Here is a 23,812-nt window from a genome sequence, read left to right as displayed (position 1 = left end):
TTTCAGTGTGCGGCTCATTTCACTCAGCAAAACATCCCCCCCCTCCCCGTTCCTGTTTCAAGGCTGAATCGTATTCCAGTGTATACACCACCTCAACCTGCACATTAAAATAGTATAAGTTTCTATTTTAGCCATTGTGAATGATGCTTCAACGAACATGGGAATAGTTTTCTATGTCTGTACATTGCATAATAGAATGCATTTTTGCTGTGGTGGTTTTTTTCTTTAGATATTGGTACCCAGGAGCCCATACTAGCTTTGAACTCACTGGGGAGCCAATAGTGATCTTAAACTTTGTTATAGAATTTTTTGTTTGTTTTTAAGACAAGTCTAGCTTCTTGGGCCATAACTGGCCTCAGAGACATAGAGTGCTGTGATTAAAGAGCGCCACCACCACACCATGCAAACCCTGAACTTCTCGATTCACATCTACACTGCAAGAATCAGACAGCATGCTACTTTGCCTGCGTGCATGTATGTATGCATGTGCACATGTGTATTCCTGATCCCCGCAGAGTTCAGAAGGGGATACTGGATCCCCTGGAACTGGAGTTACTGATGGATGTGGAGACAAACCCAAGCTAGGCAAGTATTCTAGAAGCTGAACTACATCCCCTGCCCAGATAATGAGTTCCGAAGGCAGACAGACTACATTTTAATCATTATTTGCTGTAACCTTAAACAGAAATACAAGCTATTAAGACAAAGCAACCTCACACTAAGAATTTCTTTGACAATCAATGAGGTAATAAATATACTCTACACTGCAGCTGGCATGGAGTTAAATGATGTTATTTCTATCACTTGTGAAAGATCAGTCAACCCACTAATAATGAATAGTTATCATGAAAAAGATTCGGAAAGGTCATTCATAAAGGCCCTCTAGCTCCAAGATGTTGCCTTTTAGGATTAAATGACCCAAATTTGCTTTTCCATTTCTGTTATTCCCTACTTAACACATTCCCCTGTGTTGGGATGACAGGCACGTGCAGCCATGTCTGGCTTTTGTGGATTTGAACTTATGCTTGGTCCTCCTGCGTGCAGAGTAAATGCTCTTACCCTCTAAACCCTTTCTAATTCCTGATGTCCTCTTCTCTACTCTTTGAGATAGGGTCTCATGATTTAAGCCCTGGCTGTCCTGAAAAAATGCCCTAAATCTTTCTTATGTGGTTACAGTCTAAAAGTGTTTCAATTTTCCCACCTTAATACGAAAATATGGTTTAACATAACACCACAATTATCAGTTCTCCAATAAACTCTGAAAAGTATGCCCCTTCTGCCCCTGCAAATATACAAGAAGCACATGGTTGTTCTCAGTCTGCCGACCCTTTCCAACATTACATGTGCTCACAAGATAACCCATCACCACCACCCCACCTGAACTCAGGGCAACAAAGACAGTCATAAAGTTTGTCAGCATGGTCTTTACCTATGGTAGAAAATTCATTACTGTTAACCAGGACTGCCTCCAAGTCATCACTGTGCACAAAGTGAATAAAACAATAGGAAGCACTATAACATCCACATCTAGATATTATACACACACACACACACACACCTTTTTAAAAATATTTGTGTATGCGTGTTTTGCCTGCATGCATGTATGTAGGCCTGTGCATGTGTGTTCCTGGTCCCCACAGAGTTCAGAAGGGGACACTGGATCCCCTGGAACTGGAGTTACTGATGGGTGGTTTTACAACACCACACAAGAGCTGGGCACTGAATGCAGATCCTCTTCCAGCACAAGCTCTTAGCTGCTGAGCCATCTCTCCAGACCTCAGATATCTAGAATCCTATTAAATAATATACCAAAGCCCAACTCCATGCCACACATGCCAACTGGCTTATTCACAGTCACTCATTTGGGGGGAAATATTAAGATCACAAGCTATCTAAGTAACTACCCATAAAAGCTATTAAATTGTGGCATGAACATATATTAGAATGTGACAAGGCACGTGGACGTTCTTTACCAACATGGAGAAAAGCACGGGGCATAGCTATGTACAGAAAGGAGGAGTACACACTTTACTGTGTGTGCAACCAACACCCTAAGATACACAAGTCCTAGGGAGAGATAAGAAACCTCACTGTGCACTCTGAACCTATTCAGTTCCCAGCACTCACATGGTTGGTGTCTCAAAACTATCGGTCACTACAGTTCCAGGAAATCCAATGTCCTCTGGACTCCGGAGGCAGCAGACACACATACACAGATGCATGGTGCACGATATTATGGACTTAACGACAAATGAGGTCAAGTGTAAGGACATCAGAGTCACCAATGCCCATTAGTGCATGAGCTCGGTTAGGATTTCTCTTTCTCACATTTTCCGCCTATAACAATAACCCATGGGCCAGGTGTGATTGATGCCACACACCTCTGACCACAGCACTCAGGAGACAAGAGTCATAGTGGATCTCTGTGGGTTGAGGCCGCCCTGGTCTACATAGCAAGTTCCAGGACAGCAAGAGCTCCGTGAAACCCCGTCTCAAAACTTGAAATCAACTAAGCAGGGCTACAGAGATGGAGCAGCAGTGAAGAACGCTTACCACTCTGGCAGAGGATCTGAGTTCAATTCCCAGCACCCATGTTGGGTAGCTCACTGCTGTGGGTTAACTCCAGCTCCAGGGACAAAACCCCTCTTCTGGCTCGGAGGACACCTGCATACTGTCTGCATATACCTCCCCCTACACACACACACATACACACACACACACACACACACACACACACACGTACATACATAATTAAAAATAAATTCTTAAGCGAGGCAGGCCGTAGTGGCGCATGCCTTGTCCCAGCACTGGGAAGGCAAGAGGCAGGAGGATCTTTGTGAGTTTGAGGTCAGCCTGGTCTACACAGTGAGTTCCAGGACAGCCAGAGCTACACAGAGCTAAGCCTTGTCTAGGAAAAGAAAAAAAAAATCCTTAAAAAAAAAAATAACCAATTTTATATTCAGACTAGTAGCAAAACAAACTGCGAGTCTGGCGAGATCACACTCGAGGTCATTAGAAAAAACAAAAAAGAAAAAAGATTTTTCATAAGAAAAAATATCCACGATATGTATTGTAAATTCACATCTTAACCTTTACAAGGTAGTTGCGATTTACTATACACCAACTAAGGGCTAGACTTCATATTTTTGTTCGATCTTCAAAAAGGATGCCCAGAATGGCTCACACTATCCTCCGATAACACCAGAGCAGTATCAGAACAGACCGCGGCGCTACAATTCGAATATTGGCTTGCACTAAGCTGAGACCTCTGATCCTTCTCAATGTGTCTTACGCTCTTTACATGGTGAGCCTTCATAGGGCTAATTAAGTTACCTGTCCTCGGAGTTTGCTATCTAGTCTCATACATGCTCTCGGCAAATATTACAGCAAACACTTCAAAAAGGTTTCTCAAATCCGCCACGGCCGTGGCCCCCAGACATTCACCAGAAAACTAAAACACGGGCTGAACTCATTCTCCTGGGATCGCTCGAGGACATTAGCAGAACAGCGCCGGGTTCATAACGGTGCCTAAGAAGTAAAAACGAAGCCGAGGATGTCTCGAGATTCAGGCCCTCTGTGCATGCGGCAGAATCTGCTGTTTCTGGCTCACCAGGTCTCGGGAACAGCCGGCAAACCCAAGACTGCCAAAGCCCACGTGGAGACAAGCCAGGTAGTAGTCCACCTCGCTGCCGGCCCCTAACTTCCCAAAACAGAAATAAATCTCCTCTGAACTCACAGACTTCAGCGCCGGCCTGAAAGAAATGCCTGGCCCCTGGGTAGACCGCTCAAAAGAAAGAGAAATTGAAAACCAGAGACCCACATTGCTTGCGCACTCACCAGCCCACCCAAAGCGAGAGGCAGAGAAAGTTCAAGGAGGGAAAGCGACCTAAGTAATGTGCCTCCGAGTCTGATTGGCTGAGTTCAAGGAGCGCCCTTCCCCCCCCCCCCCCCCGCCCCCGACCTTAGAAGGTGCTGCGGGGCGGCAACTCAACTCTGTTTTAAGATTGCACTCCTACACCAAATTTCTTTCTTGGTGAGAGCACCAAACACAAGCACACACAGGAAAATTGAAGGGATTTGGGCATGTCCTTGTTCACATGGGTCTATTCCCTTCTAATCCAATTTCCATCCTGAGTTAACCTGCCCTTTGCCACCTCAACACGGTTAACTTAGGCACGGTCATAGGACCAATTATAAGCAGTTTATAACCATCCAAGTTAGAAGTTGCATTCACGTTGATCTTCAAGCTAGCGAACTATGATTAACATTTATTAACGGGTGGTTTAGTGTTTCTCCTTGAAAGTAAAATTTGAATACTTGTCCACATTTTAGCCTCCATTCCCCCAACTTAAAATTATTGAGGGAGGATTAACTGAATCACAGGTGCCCTTGATGTTAGGTTTGCCCTTGATGAAAGCGTTATTTACATGCTGTCTCGTATAGCAACCGGACACCATCATTCCAATAAAGCACCAAGCTACAGAATGGGAAAAGAACTTTACTAATTACACATCCAATCGAGGATTAATACCTAAAATACACTAAAAACTCAAAAAAAAAAAAAAACTAGACATCAAGAAAACAAAAAAACCCAATCAAAAATGGAGTACAGATCTAAATAAAGAATTCTCAAAAAATGAAACACAAGTGGCTAAGATTCACCTAAAAATAAAATGTTCAACATCATTAGTCATCAGGAAAATGTAAATCAGAGCTTCTTTAAGATTTCATCTTACCCCAGTCAGAATCAGCCAAGTTTAATAAGACAAATGATATACTAGCAAGGATGAGGGGAAAGGAAAACATTCATCTGTTGTTGGTGGGAGTGCCAGCTTGCACAGCCACTCTGGAAATCAGTGTAGTGTTTCCTCGGGAAGCTGGGAATTGATCTACCTCAAGACCTAGCTATATTACTCTTGAGCATATACCCAAAGGATGCTTCATCCTACTGTAGAGACACTTGCTCATCCATCTTCATTGCAGCTCTGTTCTTTTTTATTTATTTATTTATTACAGATACAGTGTTCTGCCTGCGTATATGCCTGCACTCCAGAAGAGGGCGCCAGATCTCATTACAGATGGTTGTGAGCCACCATGTGGTTGCTAGGAATTGAACTCAGGACCTCTGGAAAAGCAGCCAGTGCTCTTAACCTCTGAGCCATCTCTCCAGCCCCTGCAGCTCTGTTTTTAATAGCCAGGAATTAGAAGCAGCCTAGATGTCCATCAAAAGATGAATGGATTCAAGGGGGAGTATACAATAGAATTTTATTCATCTGTTAAAAAAATTAGGAGCCAGGTATGGTGGCACATACCTTTCATCCCAGCACTTGGGAAGAAGAGGCAGGTGGATCCCTGAGTTTGAGGCCTGGTCTACAGAGTGAGTTCCAGGAAAAAACGAGGGCTACACAGAGAAACCCTGGAAAGGAGAAGGAGGAGGAGAAATAATTATGAAATTCACAGGTAAATGGATGGAACTTGGGGGAAAAAATCATCCAGAGTGAAGTAACCCAGACCTAAAAACACAAATTTGTAATGTGTCTTTTCTTATATGTGGATGTTAGCTTTTGTAGCCCAGGCTGGCCTCAAACTCAGATAATTCACCTGCCTCTCCTCCAGAGTCCTGGGATTAAAGGCCTGCACCACCAGCCAGCATGGAAGTTAGCTTCTGAGCTTTCAATAGGCATGCTACAATCCATATAACCACAGAGGTTAGGTATGGAGTAAGGGACTAGGGGAGGGGAGGATCCCTAAGGAAAGAAAAACAGAATGTATAGGTGGAGAAACAGGAGACTGGCACAAGAGGATTTAATGGGAGGGGAATGGAAGGAGGGAATACGGGGGGGGGGGGGGGGGGGGGGGGGGGGACGGACAAGAAACTAAGGGTCATATGGAAACCTACTGTAGACGCTTCTTAAAATATATACATGTATGAAAGAAATCTAAATGCAGTTGCCAAATAATAGGGGTGATAAAGCCCCAACTAAACACCTCTCACCACCAAGAGAAGCCTCCAGTGCCAGGAATGGGTTACATGGAACTGAGTATCGAGGACTATGGGGGTCCAGCCCCTCAATAGTCCCCTCCCAGGGTCTGGGAAGAATCTACAACCAGCTGATAATTAATCTTTGATGAGAAGAAATGAATCTATGTACACAAAACTCCATAGTCCATATACTTTATTATTCTGTGTCAGTTACAAGCTTATATTCTGCTCTCATATTTAGCTCATTTTTAGCCTGATTTCTCTCTACACTTGTCTGCGGTCCCCTCTAGGTTCTATCTTAATTCCTTCATCTAGTTCTGCCCCTTCTAGGTTCTCATCCATCTTGTTCCTTCCCATATTATCTCCTCTCCCATCTCCTCTCTCCCCATCTTGTTCTTCCTCAACTTGTTCTTCCCCATCTCAGTTTGTTCCTCTCAAGTTCTTATCCGTCTAGTTCTTCCATACTCTTTTTTCTTCTCTGTCCTCCTGTGCCCTGGGAGTCCTGGTATATATACACTTACAAGCAGTATTCCCTTAGTAGTGCAAAACCAGGCTTCCAGGGTCAAATGGAGGGGTGATAAGAATCATATAGGGAGGCAATAACCGTTAATTATCATTTGCAACCCCAAAGGGAAGTGTCCAATGGGTAAATGAATTAACTAAAGGCTAAATTCAGGTAATATCTAAGAAGAGGGATCTTATGTGCTCAACTATAATCTTAAACATGATTGGTAGAAAATGTTAAGAATCTATAAGTTGCTAGGTCAATGGGAGAAAATAATACTGTCTTCTTTTTTCCTGTGGCTCCTATCTGTCCAAGCTATCTGCCGTTTTTCTGCAAGGTGGGGGAAAGTGTGCTCAGTCGCTAGGCAACCTGTGTACAGCTAGATGCCTTTGGTGATAGTTAAAGGGAGATCTGGAACTAGAGGTAAGGTTTGGGAAAGGAGGAAGTAAAGCTTAATTGGCACATCGGCCAGGCCTTCTCAAACAAGTAGCCCGGATGCTTAAATCTGTACTTAGAGAGTACAGAGGTATCTCTGATAAGGTACTTTCCTCCATCTGGGGATGGACCTGGCCAGATGCTGCCAATGATGATAATTACAGGGAGGCTAGAACTGGGGTTCTGGCTGAGCATAGCTGTCAGTGCAGAAGGTTATCCAAATATTCCTAGAAGTGGTTAGATAAGGAGTTAGAGGTCTATAAAGTTAGTAAGGCCGTAAGAAAGGAGGGTCTGAGCTAAATTATGTAAAGCTATTACTGAACATCCACCTGACCTAGGCAGTGTCTCCTTGTGGAATTTGTCTTAAATTAGGAGACTTGCATGTGGACTGTTATTACTGCTAGTCCTTGAAAGTGGCCAAGGGAGATATCTGATTCCAGAGAAAGCCTTTCCTGAGGCAGTTCTCCAAATACCTGGGATGTGTCTGTCCAGAGAGTGATCAGTCCACACTGTTAGCCCTCCTTAGGGAAAAATCAATTGGGAAAACTCTGAAGGCACACATGATTTTCATAACAGAAGACAGCTGATATATAACAAGCCAAGTAACACCAAAAACTCCTTGGGATTTGGCTTCCTCTGGAGGAATTCCCTGATCCCTCCAGGCAGTGACTTTGCCATAACCAGCTGAGTTCTTATGATATATTCCTGCGGCCTGCAGCAACTGAGTTGTTGGCCAAAGGGGCTCCATGGAAACCCCCAAACAACTAAGTCTATTGCCAAGATATTGGTTGCTCTCTGCAAACTGATGGTAAGACCCTATTGCTAAAAATGATACGTACATATCTCATTGAATATGGAGGCGTCAAACTAGTGCCTAGCTAGAGCCTTCATCCCTACTGACCACTTTTCATGGTACTGGAAGGTACTCTGCACACTACTGATACAGTTTAGGGGTCTTGAAATGATACAGTCTTAAGGTCTTGGTCAGGTTCACTTTTCTCTGCCAGTTAAAAAATCAAAAGGCAAGAAAACCTATAACTACAACAACAACAAAAAGTATAACAGGTAGCAGCAGAGAAATCTCAAGCACCGCAGACAGAACCCGCAATTGAAGAAAGGTGTTTATTGGGGGTGAGGAAACACACATATGCAGCAGACACACAGAGGAGAAGACCCTCTGCAAAGGGGGGGGGGGCCTTGGAAAGCCAAAAATACAATCTCTGCTCTAGGAAAGGGAGTTTTAAATCCTTTGAAGAGTTTTCTTCCCCTAATTTAGGGTTGGTCAGTTTGAAGAAAGCTAGGGTGGTTAGTTGGCCCAGAATTGCTGTGCGGCATGTCTGGACCAGGCCTTGAACTCACTATGCCAGCCCATCCTCATGGGAGCTACTGGTGGGAAACAAAAGCCTACAGAGCACTTGTTTGCAGGTGCCAGGCTTTTGTCTCAAGCCAGGAGAGTAAAGAAGAAGCTGGCCATTCTTGAAAAATTGCCACATTTATTATCTAGCCATGGCCCCTCTCCCTCTCTTTCTGCCTCATAGTGAGTCTAGCTCCTAGTCTCTCACTACCAGAGGAGAGAGGTAAGCAAGCCAGCTGCAAACCCTTCGGTCTCCAATAGTGATCTACTTGTATGATATGCTGGTGTGATAGTGATGCACAAGATGTTGGAGTAACCCACCATTGTCTGGGTGGATTTAAGGGCCACTGCTTGGGGTAGAACCCATGCCTAATACTGCTCAGGTGGTCAAGAACCTGAGACCAGACCTAGGACCTAGGAGAAAACCAAATACTATTGTTTTCCAAAAGGAATAAAATGACTCCTAATGGCATTCTACCCTGAGGAAGAGATGCTTCTTCCTGCAGTCGATGGGAACTAATATAGAACCCCACAACTGGACAATGTACAGAGAGACTTTGGAACACTCAGTCCTAAATGGGATGTCTTTATCAAACTCCTCCCCTCAGCAGCGTTCAGGGAACTACATGGAAAAGGAAACAGAAAAATCATAAAAGCCAGTGGCGATGGAAGACACCAAAGACATAAACCTAACTCACATGGCAGGATGCACAGGGCCTGCACATGTCCAAGCCAGGTGGGGTGCCATCTCCGGACACAAGCCCCCACCTCTAACCAAGAGGATATCCTCAATTGACACCTGCTGCTTACAGAGCAACATCAGTTTTCTCTAACAGAGTCTTACAGGGTTTATAATTAACCACATGTAAGGGCAGGCCCTATACCCAGCAGGAGAGGTCCAACACAAAACAAATCCGTGGTCACTTTGGAGATTGTTTGTCTCATACTGTTTGGCCCCTTTTCACTTTACTGGTCTTTTGCTTGTATGTTATGGTTTCTAACTCTGTGGTTTTGTTACGCCCCGCCCCCCTTGAGACAGTCGAGCTGGGATTAAAGGCCTGCGCCACCACCGCCCGCTTGTCCTACTTTGTGTTTGTGTGGGGTTTGTTTTGGTGTGTGTCTCTGCGTGTATATGTTTGTGCTTTTTATTTATTTTTTAAACTTTTTGCTTATTTTATGTACATTGGTGTTTTGCCTGCATCTGTGTCTGTGTGAGGGCATCAGATCCCTTGGAACTGGAGTTAACAGACAGTTGTGAGCCACCATGTGGTTGCTGGGAACCAAACCCGGGTCCTCTGGAAAGAGTAGCCAGTGCTCTTAACCGCTGAGCCATCTCTCCAGCCAACCCTCCCTCCCCCTTTATTTATGTCTTTATTCTTTTGTTTTGTTTTCCAAGAGGGCTTCTCTGTTTCGCTGGGTGTCCTGGAATTCACGCTGTAGACCAGGCTAGCCTTAACTCAGAGACAGGCATGCCTCTTCCTCCAGCGTCCAGGATTAAAGGCATTCACCACCACACCCAGCTTTTTTTTTTTTTTTTTTTTTAATTTGTTTTGGGGTTTGTGTGTGTGTCGGTAGCAGGTGTACATGTCACTTGTGTTTTTTATTTATCTTTTAATTGCCTGTTTTTTAAGTCAAGAGCAAGAAGGCATGGAGTTGGATGGGTGGGGAGGTGGGAAGAATCTGGGAGGAGATGGGAGACTATGATCAAAATTTTTGTTTCTGAATATTAGTCACCGCTTCCGACCTTGGTAAGGAAAGTCTGGCTTGCTATGAGGTCTATTCCACTCCCCTCTCAAATGCGTCTCCTGACTCAGTGTTCCTCCACGTGTTCTTGGCTCGACTCGGCTCGTTTGCTCTGGTGAGGAATTCCCTAGCCTGCTCTTCTATTGTGGTTTTCTATGATACTACAAGCTTTTCCTGAGTACTTGTTCCAGCTACAGGTTCACTTTTGCTTTTGTAATTACATATATAATATATTTATATTATAGTATATATTACAGGATATTCCCAATTGCAAGCTACATACATGAGGATATGAGCTACGTCTATTTTTGCTAAACAAATGGCTAAAATATATGCCAATAATCCAGCAAAAGGGGGAGAACATATGTTTTGCAAAAGGGTTATGTTATCCAACTCTATTCTAGATATTTATGTTTTAATCCACAGATCTGTGCAGCTCTCAAACTTGGTCAGAGAAGAACGGTGCACAGTCTTAGCACCGTCACTTAAGATGTAAAAGTCCCAAAAAGGCGGGGGAGAGTAGTCTGAATTGGGTTATGAGGTCCGCGAGGTACCTCACCTCAGCCATTGAACTCGCTCTAGCTGGCCGTGAGTCTGTTCCAAGCTCCGGCGAGGGAGGCATCCGCCCACTCGGGGCCTCTCCTGCCCAGTCTTGCCCACGCGTGGAGCCCTGCTCTCTGGGAACTCACCTCCCCGCTCGGGGAGAGCCCGGTTAGGGCCGCGGGAGGCCCCAGTCTCAGACCTTCCCAGGGGCCGGGGAGTGACGAGCACTCAGCGCGTGGCCCCGCTGATGAGCTTCCCCCGCCCGCCGCAAAGCGGTGGCCGGCGAGCTTAATAAGCCTCGGAAGCGGGACGCCTGTTACAGTGACGGTGGTTTCCCACAAAGCACGGCGCGGCGGTCTTGATTTGCATGCGCCTTTATGCCCGCCTCCCGCTCCGGAGAAGAAGCCCGCATATCCCGGCTGGGCTGGGGGTGATGACGTCAGGACTCGAGCGCCATGGCGCCGGGGCGGCGGCGGAGGTCCGGCTGCGGGAGGCGAGGTGAGAACCCTGTCCGCGGGCGGACACGCTGGGGCCACAGTCAGAGGGAACAGCTCACTTGTTCACGGTCCAGTTCAACCCAGAGAGGCGTGTGGACCCGGAACAGCAAGCGTGACTGCCACGTACTGTTAATAACTAACGTCATTCAGTGAAAAGATCTCCCGTTATGGAGTCTGGCACTGCAAAAGGATAAACGTAAAGTGATTAACTTCTTACGTCAACCTTTCTAAGAGACATCCGATTTCAGAAAGTAAAAATTCGGATCTTGGAATTGTTGGCTGTGCACTGTATACTGAGTTCCTAACTGTACCCTATTAAGTTAGATACTATTGCTGTGGACTCAGTTGTACGTTTTGGACAGCTCAGGTACAGCGAACTCCAAGGTTCTGAAGCAAAGCTGGCCGTAAGCTGGTCCAGACTGTAGAGCATGATCACGTGATCTAATTTGAAGTAAAGTGTGGAAGACCCAAGGCCCACGTCACGAGTAATGAACTTTAAACATCTCTGTAAATTTATTTTATCCTGTCGTATTAATATATGGTCAGGACAGCAATTTAGGAAGGGTTGCTCAGTTTGTCTCAAGAGAAGTGAGTGGTGTGGCATTTGTAACTTTCAAAAGAACATCTTAAATTATTTATTTAAAAAATTATTTAAGTGCCGGGCGGTGGTGGTACACGCCTTTAATCCCAGCACTTGGGAGGCAGAGCCAGGCGGATCTCTGTGAGTTCAAGGTGAGTTCCAGGACAGGCTCCAAAACTACACAGAGAAACCCTGTCTCGGAAAAAAAAAAATTATTTAATCTGTACGTGTATTTTGTCTGTCTGTATGTATGTGTGTATGTACACCAAGTGTGTGCCTGGAGGCCAGAAGGGGGCATTGGATACCCTGGAACTGGGGTTACTGAGAATTGTGCCCCACCATGTGAGAGCTGGGACTTGAACCCAAATCCTCTGGAAGAGTAGGGGAACCTCTTCACCACTGATCCATCTCTCCAGCCTCCTTTAAATTCAGAAGAATTTGTCAGAGCAGTGGGTGTGTTGGCCCATTCCTTTAATCCCAGCACTTGGGAGGGGCAGAGGTAGGAGGATCTTTGTAAGTTCTAGGCCAGCCTAGTCTACAAAGTGAGTTCCAGGACAGCCAGGGCTATGTAGAGAGACCCTGTCTCAAAGTAAAAAAAGAAAAAAATGATCAGGAGGCTAGAGAGCTGGCTTGTGCTTAAAAGCACTTGTGGCTCTTGCAGAGAACCTGGGTTCTATCCCAAACACCCATATGGCTGGTCATAGCCACTTTACCAGATTTTATGCCCTCTTCTGACCTCCATACATTCAGGTGTACCATACATTCATATGGTGCACATACATATTTGTAGACAAAATACCCATACACATAAAAATAAAATAATAACCCTTTTGTTTGTTTTTTAAGGTTTGTCAGCAGATTCAAGGGCAGAGACACAACTCTGCTGTTCCTGGCCACAACCTTAGTTTTTTTCCGAGACCTTCACTCAGGCAAACCTAGTACTCTTGGCTTCAAGGTAGAAAGGAATTTCACAATATGCAAGATGAACCAAGAGTTGGGAGTTTATTAAAAGAGATATTAACATACATTTTAAGCACAAGGGTTAAAAGAAAGGAAATGTTTTAGAAGAAAGACACCACAGAACACAGGTGTGGGCTTCTCTAAGAATCACCCTTCCTTATAATAGACATATGCAAAATTTGTGATTTTTGACTCTTCAAAGAGTTGTTAAAGAATTTAAATGAGATCACATTTCCTGAGGTGTTTACAGGAGGTTAGGTTATCTTCATGTAAACAATGTTTGTGGTATGTTTAAGATTCCCATAGAACGGGAGAGAAATGAGTCCAGCCCCATTACCAAATTGGTTATGCCTTAAGTCTGATTCATTGTCATTTTAACATAAAAGTATTTGAATATCTGTGTCAGCAACTTTCACCTGTTAATTGTGCTGGAATTCTTGCTTCTCAGCTGCAGAGGGGATTCAGCCAGACTCTGGGATGAGGGGCTCCCTGCCCTTTCCACGTCCCCCTAGTTTTTCCTGTATTTTTATTTTGCTTCAGTCTTAGATGATCTTTGTAGTGTAGTAATTCTTTGCTTATTGTTCTCGCCCTTAGCTTCTGTAGGGCTAAATGAAGCCAAGAGAGTTAATAATGGCAACAAAGCAGCAGAGGACTCTCCCGCTGGCAAGAAGATGCGCACAGGCCAGAGGAAGGTGCCCGAGGCTGCAGGAAAGGATGCAGACGGGACAAACGGCAAGCCAGGTCACAAGGTCACAGGCCAGGGAGGCATGGGCCAGCTCGCGGGTCTCTCAAAGAGTGGGATGATATTTCTTCCTTCCCTCTTTGAAGATATAATTAATCCCTCTATCATTTGGGCATTTGGGAGTACCAGTCTGCTTCGTCCAATCTTTCTTTTCATACATTTGAGTTGAATTAGGCAGAAGACCCTGATTGCTCAGGAAGGGCCAAGTTAAACATGACAGCTTTCTAACCACGACAGCTCCTTTGATTCTCACGTAAGTATTGACAGTGCATATCTCTGTTCCCTCAGACTCGGTGAAGGCCTTGCTGTTAAAGGGCAAAGCTCCTGTGGACCCAGAGTGTACAGCCAAGGTGGGAAAGGTAAAGCATCTGGACAGAAAGCGGAGTTCTTCTGGTATTATGTATGATTCCTATCTAGAATGTTGCTGGTGTTCATTTTAAAAGTACTTTCTAAAATACTGCTAGTGATTCATTTTCTCCAGAGTTGGGAAGTGGGGGGGTGGGGTTTCACATGAGCAGAATTGGGCCTGGAGAGATGGCCCAGTGCTTAAGAACATGTTCTTCAAGAGGACCTTCATGTGGGTTTGATTCCTAGCACCCCATGACATCTCACAACTATCTGTAACTCCATTTCTAGGAGATCTCATGCCCACTTCCGACCTCCACAAGCACCAGGCATACAAGTGGAGCATATACATGCATGTAGACAAAAGACTCATGCATTAAAAAAAGAATGAATTTTAAAATTAATTTTTAAAAATTTAAGAAATTCACAGAATATTAACATAATTACCCTAGGGGTTGCCATCAGCTTTCCACAGCTCATTCCCTTTCTCACCCAGGAAATGTTACGATCGTTAAGGGAGGACGGTGTGGTTTGATGAGAAACTGTCTGGAATGGCATAAGTTACTAATGAAGGGGGAAAGGATCAGAAGGATCTAGAAGAGAGCCTACTTATAAGCAGGTTTCTTGCCGTGCGGCAGTGGCGCACGCCTTTAATCCCAGCACTCAGGAGGCAGAGGCAGGCGGATCTCTGTGAGTTCGAGGCCAGCCTGGTCTACAGAGTGAGATCCAGGAAAGGCACCAAAACTACACAGAGAAACCCTGTCTCAAAAAAACAAACAAACAAAAAAGCAGGTTTATTTTGAGTTATTTTGAGTTAATTAGAAGAATTTGTATGTTTTAACTTTAATAGTGATAGGCTGTGTATAGAACATACATTTCCATTTCTCTCCCTGGAAGACAGATGTTGGATGTGCTGGACAATAAACCTTAAAGCATTAAAGAAATGAATAGGGTCTCCCTTTGCTCTCAGGACTGAGTACATTGATGCGGTTCATTTCCTCTCTTCCCAGGCTCATGTGTATTGTGAAGGAGACGATGTCTATGACGTCATGCTAAATCAAGTAAGAGCATAAGTCATTCTGACTGTGGGGATTCCTTTATTATCATTTTTAAATTACAGTTCTTTGTTTAATCTGTGTGTATGTGTGTGGAGATCAGAGGACAACTTGAAAGAGTCAGTTCTCTCCTTCTACCATGAGGGGCCCTGTGATTTAACTCAGCCCACAGGGCTTGGCAGAAAGTGCCTTTACCCATTGAACCCTCTTACTAGCCCAGGCTATCAGAACATCTTTGTAATATAAACTGCTCACATTTTTCCAAAATTGAAATTGGCTTTATGATTATTACATTCTGCTTTTTGCCACTGTTGAAGACTTTTTATTTGTTTTGTAGGGTTTTCTGTATGTGTGTTTTTTTGTTTGTTTTGTTTTTTGGAGGCAGACTCTGACAAAGCCTAGGCTAGGTATATAGTCTAGGATGACCTTCAACCCCTGATCATTTTACCTTCGTCTTTCAAGTGTTAGCATTTCAGACATGCACCACTACATTTGGTTTTATGTAGTATTGGGATCAAACTCAGGGTTTTATGTATGCTAGGCGAGCGAGGTGTTCCACCAACATTTGTTGTTGATTTTTTTGTGTGTGTGTGTGTGTGACAGGTTGTTACTGTGTAGCCCGGGCAGCCTTGAACTTGCAGTTCTGTTTCAATGTCTGTAGGACTGAGATTTCAGGGGCATAGCTATCTCACCCAGTTCATCCTGACATTTTAAAATTGTGCAGTTCATTTTTTTGTTTAACTAAAAAATGTATTATTACTGTGAACACATGATGGGAGAAGGCACACATACCACAGCATATGATATGTGTGGAGGTCAGAAGACAACTTTGTTTAATCAGTTCTCCATCCTACTAACCCTAAGCCCACCCCTCGCCGCGCGCGCACGCGTGTGTGTGTGTGTGTGTGTGTGTGTGTGTGTGTGTGTGTGTGTGTTGCTTAGCTGCCCTTACCAGCCCAGCAGTCACTCTGTAGAGCAGGCTGGCCTCAGACTGGACAGTAATCCTACTACCTCAGCCTCCTGAGTGTTAGAACTACGAGTATGCGCTACCAGTTTCTGTTTCTTTTCCTTTTTTCCCCAGTTTGAGAGACCAAGCCCAGTGCCTTGTGCTTGCCAAACAAGGCTCTACCACCGAGCTACATCCCTAACCAGTCTTTCTGTTTATTTGCTCGCTCTCTCTCTCTCTCTCTCTCTCTCTCTCTCTCTCTCTCTCTCTCTCTCACACACACACACACACACACACACACACACACACACACACACACACGTTTTGATATTTGCTCTGTTCATTTATTTCCTGGAGATGACTCATACTTGAATTTATTTACCTTTGTGTGTCTGTCTATACATGGGTGGGTACTCTCATGAGTGCACATGTATGCTTGCACGTAGAGGCCAAAGGTCAATTTCAGATGTTGTTCCCAGGTGCCGCCATTGACTAGTTTCTCTCTCTCTCTCTCTCTCTCTCTCTCTCTCTCTCTCTCTCTCTCTCTCTTTCTTCTTGAGGAAAGTTCTCTTGCTAACCTGTAGCTCACTTAATAGACTACACTGCTACACTGACTGGCCAACAAGCAGGCTCCAGGAATCCCCCTGTCTCTGCCAACCTAGTGCTGAGATTCCAGTGTGAGTTACCATGCTAAGGGTTTTTTTTTTTTTTTTAACATGGAGCTTAGGGATTGAACTCAGGGTCTTATGTTTGTTTAGCTAGTACTTTACTGACTGAACTTTCTCACCAGCCACATACTTCAATTTATTGATCCAATAGAGATAATTTTAACAGCTAGCTAGTATTTCTTTTTATTACTTATTCCTAAACTATTATAAGCCGGTCTGGGGAACTAACTGAGTCAGTAATACTTGGAGTATAAGCCTGAGGACCAGAGTTCAGCTCCCCAGCACCTTAGTAAAAAGCTGGGTACACTGATGCATTCCTGTAATCCTAGCACAAGGGAGGCTAGAGACAGGCGGATGCATGGGGCTTGCCAGTGAGCTCCAGGTTCGGCAGGAGACCCTGTCTTAAAAAATAATGTAGAGTGAAAAACATATCTATGGAGGGAGCTTTCAGGAGGATCCCATTAATGTAGAGTGTGGGGGTTGGATAGAGGTTTCAGGAAGCTTCCAAGATCACACTTTTAATTTCCAAGAATTAGTCATTAAGTTCCAGTTTATATCCTTATTCTTCCAGGATCTGTTTGTTTCCATCATACTATGCTTTTCATTATGGCAATTATAATTACTGGGCAGTTATAACCAAGGAAACCGCATTGGTTTATGTGACTTCCAGTAGTAAAACTCTCCTTTTATGCTGTTCTTCTCCCACTTATCTCAGACCAATCTGCAGTTCAACAACAACAAGTACTATCTTATTCAGCTCTTAGAAGATGATGCCCAGAAGAACTTCAGTGTTTGGATGAGGTGGGGCCGAGGTAAAGCAAGGCTTTATGATGGATTGTTTGATAGCCATTCAGAAACACAGAAGTCTGTGAAGGGTCGGGAACCAGTTGGGCTTTTGAGGTTGGGAAGTGGCAGGCATCGTCGTTAGGAAGCTTTGTGAGGCTGAGAAGACGCCCTCCATTGGGCTGACGTTACTGCTTATCGGCTGGGACACTCAGTGGTACCCTGTATCAGTGTGATCTGTTGCCTAAGCCCTTGCACCTGTCCCGTCTCCTTTTCCTGCCTGTTGGTCACACAATAAGCAGAGAGACCTTAGAGAGATGGCTTGTCACAGCTGGAGAGCTATATTTGGGGTCTAGGGCACGGAACCATCCTGTGTTTGGCCTTTACTTTGCAGTTGGGAAAACGGGGCAGCACAGCTTGGTGGCTTGTTCTGGTGACCTCAGCAAAGCAAAGGAAATATTTCAGAAAAAGTAAGTGCTAAAAATTAGTTAAAAAACATACCCTTCTTGGATCTCTCTCGTTGAAGAGTTTCATGTAAGGATAATTGAGCCTAAATGTTAATTCCTTTCTATTCTGACACCCTATGATTAGAACATTAAATAGTTTCTTTTTTTTTGAGGGGGAGGTTTCGAGACAGGGTTTCTCTGTGTAGTTTTGGCGGCTGTCCTGGATCTCACTCTGTAGCCCAGGCTGGCCTCGAACTCACAGAGATCTGCCTGGCTCTGCCTCCCGAGTGCTGGGATTAAAGGTGTGCGCCACCACCACCCGGCTAAATTGTTTCTTTAGTCATTGATTAAATCAACCTAGATCCTTGAAACTGACTAGAAGGATCTAGAATATTTTAAGCACAGCAAGCAACTCTAAGAAATTAGAAACACCAGAGGCTGAGACTGTCCACTTGGAGCTTTCAGCTTCTCCTGGTGATTTTGAGAGCAGACTTTCTAGAGTCTAGATACATGTTTCTTTCTGGGAAAAAGCATTGGTTGTCTACCTTTTATTTCACATATCCATAGCTTCTGTGTTTTGGGACCTTTGGGAAGCCTTTGTTTCCAATTTTGCTTGATTCCTTTGTTCCAGTTCTGTTCATTCAGTGTCCTAATTTACACTTCACACTACGGAACACTGCCTCCCTCTGGCAGTGGACCTTAATTTGTATGGTTTCCCCACCTCCTTGGCCTCCACAGATTCCTTGACAAAACCAAAAACAATTGGGAGGACCGTGAGAACTTTGAGAAAGTGCCTGGAAAATACGACATGTTGCAGATGGACTATACTGCCAGTGTGCAGGTAAGCTGACTCTACAGAAGGTGTCTTCTAAGTAAGTGGGTCTAGCCAGGTGATGGGGACCAGTGCAAGTCCAGAACAGGCTGGGATATTAGGAGTCACTGCTTTTCCCTTGGTTTTGATCTCAAAGGACCAGAATATGCCTTTCTGTTGTGTCCATAGTCATAAGACGTAGTCTTCTCTGTTGTGTACTAGAATACTTAGGAAACCCGAGGTCCTGCTTCCAGAAGGTCAGTGTTACAGACCAAGAGAAGACCGATAAATAACCAAACTGAGAAACTAAAGCAGGCTTCACTTTTGCACCACTGTGACAAGATCGAGGGCTGGAGGTGCAGGTCAACAATAAATGCTTCCCAGCATGCATGAGGCCCTGGGTTCAAAACTGAGAATCACAAAAAGAAAGAAAGGAGAAGAATTTTGACAAACTAAGGTTTCCAGCATGCTGAGAACTTTCCTAAAAACTCATAGATCTGAAAATTTAGAAGCTTTCTGTGTTAATGTGATCAGAAGGTTTATGGCATAAGAGCTGTGTTTGCGTACTCTGTTGGAAGGGCCATTTGTTCTTACTCTGAGTACTTCACTGTGAGGGAGCTCCAACAAGTTGGGGTGGAAACCACATTGGCTCATCTAACTAGATTTCTAATAGAACGTACCAGTGTGCAAACACACCAAGGATCACTGTAGACCTGCTCCCTATGGGGCTCAAATTCACCCTACAGATATTAGAAGCTGTGTTTATTTTGCTACAGGATGAAGATAAAACAAAGCAAGAGGAGCCCCTTGACACTGTGAAGCCAGAGTCACAGCTGGATCTTCGAGTCCAGGAGCTGATAAAGTTGATCTGTAACGTGCAGACAATGGAGGAGATGATGATAGAAATGAAGTATGACACCAAGAAAGCCCCACTCGGTAGGACTTCAGACTCTGTTCTTCAGCCCTGCGTATTTATTTCCTAGTTCCTTTAATGAGCAGGCACATCACTACATAAGGATTACTGAAAGTACTGAGTGAGGCAGCGGGATCTGGAGTGAGGGTTTGAGAGAATGATACTGTTTGGAAAATTGAGTTTTAATTGGGCAGGGATATGTAGTCTATAGGGATAGGACCCTGGTTTGGAGTCTGATCTCTGACTGGGCCTCCAGGAAAGCTGACAGTGATGCAGATCAAGGCCGGGTACCAGTCTCTCAAGAAGATTGAGGATTGTATTCGGACCGGCCAGCATGGGCGAGCTCTTCTTGAAGCATGCAATGAGTTCTACACCAGGATCCCACATGACTTCGGGTAAGGTCATGGTGTTTCTTTACTTTGTTCTTCTACTCACTTTATTCCTTAAGCAACCGCAGCAGCTCTGGTCCTCTTAATCTTTTATTCTTAAGGAGATTGTCACCTTAAATTGGGTCCAATATGATTTGTAGCTAGCTTAGAATATGGGAAGTCAGCACTCAGGAGGCAGAGAGCAGCCAGCCTGGATCCTGTCTCAAGAAAATTTTCAAAATAAAAGAAATATGGGACATAATTTTCCTAACTTTATTAGAACTATATTTCTGACCAAGTGAAAGTTAACCAACTCAAGAGAGAGTGGGTCCCCCAGCCCTGCAAAAAGAAAAGAATGTATCTAGCCACTAAGTAAAACACCTTGCAAATCATACCTCCTTCCATTCTTTTAAGATGACTACACCCACATAAATACCACTTTTCTGAAACCAAATGATTAATATTAAATGGATAGAACACATTACCGATCCCTATTTTTTTAACTCCTTCAGATTTCCATTTCTGATGCCTATTTGTGTGTGTGTGTGTGTGTGTGTGTGTGTGTGTGTGTCTGTGTGTGTGTGTGTGTGTGTGTGTGTGTGTGTGTGTGTGTGTGTGTGTGTGTGTGGTGCTTGGGATTGAACCTAGGGTCTTGTACATGTTACCCAAGCACTTTCCCTCTGAACTGTATCCTCGCCCAGTTCATTCTTCATTCTGGTTTTCATTGTTCCCATTTCCTCTATTGCTTTCTGTGAATTCCATGACCTCAAAATAGCCCCGAATGGTCAAAAGGTTTACCTGTTCTGGATTGTGTCCAGACTTCCTTGTTGACGTCAGTGTAGCTTACTTTGAAAAAGGATCCTATGAAAGAATTTCAACTCTGTCCTGAACATGGAAATCTAAATGGATGTTTTATCCAACTTAGAATGTGCATTTAATATCCCTTTGTATATTTGGGCTTTGAAGTCTTTTCACATGCCTTTCTCTTCCAGACAGGAAATCCTATTTTTTTTTTCCTTTTTTTGTTTTTTGAGACAAGGTCTATGTAGCCCTGGAACTCACTATGGCTGGCTTCAGTCCCACAGAGATCCTCCTACCTCTGCCTCCTGAGTGCCGAGATTAAAGGTGTGTGCCACCAGGCCCAGCTTTTTTCTTTTCTTTTTAGTAAGACGAACACTAGTTTTCCAAAGGACCTGTTTTTTTGTCATGTACCCTCTAGCCACAAAGCAGATAACTCACAGCAGTTGTACCTCTGTCCTTAGACTCTCTGTCCCTCCAGTGATCCGGACAGAGAAAGAACTGTCGGAGAAAGTACAGCTGCTAGAGGTGAGCTGGGAGTGTGCTGGGGAGTTTGCTGACTCTTGGCCTACGTTCCTCCACGTTGATTCTTGGTCTCGTCTTCTTAGGCACTGGGAGACATTGAAATTGCCCTGAAACTGGTGAAGTCGGAGTGCCAAAGCTCAGAACACCCCCTGGACCAGCACTATAGAAACCTCCATTGTGCATTGCGTCCTCTGGACCATGAAAGCTACGAGTTCAAAGTAAGACCAACAGTCATTTATTTTCACGTTCTTACCCCAGTAAAGCCCATCCTTCCCATCCCTGTGTTAACCAGGAACTTGGGAGTCAGAACTCTTTATAACTGCATTGTGAGGCTATTGGGGGCAGAAAGTTCTGCTAACTTAGAATAGAAGCCCTGCATCCTTCAGTTCAGTCCAGTCTCTTACAGGGTCTGCATTTGCTGTTCCTTCTTTTCCACAGGTGATTTCTCAGTACCTACAGTCTACCCATGCTCCTACACACAAGGACTATACTATGACCTTGCTGGATGTTTTTGAAGTAGAGAAGGAAGGGGAAAAAGAAGTCTTCAGAAAGGACCTTCCTAACAGGTCTGAGTCCAGCTCTGGCTCGAGTAGACATTTCCTTGTCTGAAGTGTAGTGAAGGAGCTGGGAGGGTGGCAGGGACAGCTGCTTTGTTTGTTTGTTATTTGTATCTGTGACCATTGTTTTCAGGAGAACAATGGAGTAGAATAATGGGTCTTTTTAGGATGCTACTCTGGCACGGTTCCAGGCTGAGTAACTGGGTGGGGATCCTGAGCCATGGGCTTCGAGTTGCCCCACCTGAGGCTCCCATCACAGGTTATATGGTAAGTAGAGACTGAACTCTAGAAGGAACCCAAAGGAGAGAAAGATACAATGATGATCTTGGTCGGTCCCCCAACCCAGATTAGGATTAGGTGGTACTCCTCTGAAGGAGTTAAAACAGCTCACTGATAACCACGTCTTTCCTGTGTCCCTCTTTCTTTAAAAGAGATATGTCTCTTAGAATTTAAAGGCAGAGATCCGTGGCTATTTTGTTGTCTCTTGAACTGAGTAAGAAAGGGCAGTGGGGAAGGAACCATGTTGTGTTTATGAGAACAGAACCTGATGGTCAATGATGAGTCTTCTTCCTCATAGAGAGTTTCACGTTGACCTTGGGTGTTTTGGAGCTTGCTATGTAGACCAGGCTGGCCTCAAACTCAAAGACCTGCCTGCCTCTGCCTCTGCCTCTGCCTCTGCCTCTGCCTCTGCCTCTGCCTCTGCCTCTGCCTCTGCCTCCTGAATCCAGGGGTAAAAGGCTTGGACCACCATGCCAGGACCTTCTCATATAATGGATTAGACAGCTGATCTCCATTTTTGTTGATATATTTCAGTTTGGGAAAGGAATCTATTTTGCTGACATGTCTTCCAAGAGTGCCAATTATTGCTTTGCCTCTCGCCTGAACAACACAGGACTGCTTCTTCTCTCAGAGGTAAGTCAGCGAACACAGCTATGATCTCTAGTTCACTGAGAAAACTTGACTTTGGATTCAAGAGGTACACCTGGAATGGGATTTCCATTGCATTAGATTCTTTTGCTAAAGTAAGGAGTAAAATACAAATCCAGATGTTCTGGTTGGCTTTGGAATCACCTACTTCTGAACTAAAAATAGGTATTCACGGATCTTTTGCTTTGCAGGTAGCTCTAGGTCAGTGTAATGAGCTACTGGAGGCCAATCCTAAGGCCGAAGGCTTGCTTCAGGGCAAGCATAGCACCAAGGGGCTTGGAAAGATGGCTCCCAACCCTGCCCACTTCGTCACCCTGTAAGTACCCAGTGCTAGGGCTGCTGGAAGACTTCTTTCAAATTGTTAAGAATTACTTGTCTATTTCAGCTAATGTTGACACATTTTCTTCCATTTGGCAGGAATGGAAGTACAGTGCCCTTAGGACCAGCAAGTGACACAGGAATTCTCAATCCAGAGGGGTATACCCTCAACTACAATGAGTTTATTGTCTACAGCCCCAACCAAGTCCATATGCGATACCTTCTAAAGATTCAATTTAATTTTCTGCAGCTGTGGTGAATGTTGATCAAATAAGCAAGAGAGGATACAGTCTTCAAACAAGAATCAAGCAATATTATGTTTTTTAACTTTTTGATATTTTGTTTGATAAAATAATAAAAACCTATCTCTGGCTTCTTTGGGCTTTACTTCTCCAAACACTTATTCTTCGTGTGTGGTGTGCATGCTTGTGTGCACACACAGAGGCCAGAGGAAGGTCATTGGAGTATACTCTAGCACTCTTCATACTATCCCCTTGTTTGTTTGTTTGGTTGGTTTTTTGAGACAGAGTTTCTCTGTGTAGCCTTGGCTGTCCTGGAACTTACTCTATAGACCAGGCTAGCCTCCAACTTGGATCCGCCTGCCGCTGCCTCTAGAGTGCTCATTTTAAAGTCGTTCACCACCACAGCTTGCCACACTGTCTTCTTGAGACAAAGGCTCTTATCTGGAGAGAGGCTGATGGCCAGCAGTTCAGTCCTTTGCACCCCAAAATTTTGGGATTACAGATATGTGCAGCCACACTCTGTTTTTTAGATTTGTTTTTAACTATGTGCATATTTCTGAAGTGTCTGTGTGGTTATGTGCACGTGAGTGCAGATGCCAGCAGAGGGAGCTAGCGTTACAGGGCCCTATGATGGCTGATCTTGGTAAATCAGCTTAACTATACCTGTAATCAACCCAAGCAGCTGGGCATGCCTATGAGGGATTTTCTTGACTGGATCATCTGGGATGGAAAAAGCTCCCCTAGAGTGGGGCTACAGCATCTGGTGGC

At 44.4% G+C, this 23,812-nt stretch overlaps 1 protein-coding gene across 1 annotated transcript; it reads left to right on the top strand.

Moving 5' to 3' along the window:
* The first annotated feature begins 10,957 nt into the window (after positions 1–10,957).
* On the top strand, positions 10,958–23,178 carry Parp2 (poly(ADP-ribose) polymerase 2). Its single transcript, XM_028873543.2, has 16 exons — positions 10,958–11,061; positions 13,195–13,341; positions 13,631–13,701; positions 14,698–14,748; positions 17,072–17,168; positions 17,534–17,609; positions 18,324–18,426; positions 19,173–19,332; positions 19,566–19,704; positions 20,940–21,003; positions 21,084–21,218; positions 21,439–21,566; positions 21,725–21,824; positions 22,371–22,469; positions 22,676–22,800; positions 22,902–23,178. The coding sequence occupies exons 1-16, from the start codon at positions 11,019–11,021 to the stop codon at positions 23,059–23,061; spliced, it is 1,698 nt and encodes a 565-aa protein (XP_028729376.1). The 5' UTR covers positions 10,958–11,018; the 3' UTR covers positions 23,062–23,178.
* The last annotated feature ends 634 nt before the right edge of the window (positions 23,179–23,812 follow it).

This window comes from Peromyscus leucopus, chromosome 9 (assembly GCF_004664715.2).
Source record: "Peromyscus leucopus breed LL Stock chromosome 9, UCI_PerLeu_2.1, whole genome shotgun sequence".
NCBI classification, from domain to species: domain Eukaryota; kingdom Metazoa; phylum Chordata; class Mammalia; order Rodentia; family Cricetidae; genus Peromyscus; species Peromyscus leucopus.
This window is presented reverse-complemented; position numbering and strand designations above follow the sequence as displayed.

Coding starts and splice junctions, on each gene's coding strand:
- Parp2 (XM_028873543.2), top strand. CDS start 11,019: ATGGCGCCGGGGCGGCGGCGGAGGTCCGGCTGCGGGAGGCGAG. Junction 21,004..21,083: donor AGAAAGTACAGCTGCTAGAG/GTGAGCTGGGAG, acceptor TCGTCTTCTTAG/GCACTGGGAGACATTGAAAT. Junction 21,567..21,724: donor AGAAAGGACCTTCCTAACAG/GTCTGAGTCCAG, acceptor GGGTCTTTTTAG/GATGCTACTCTGGCACGGTT.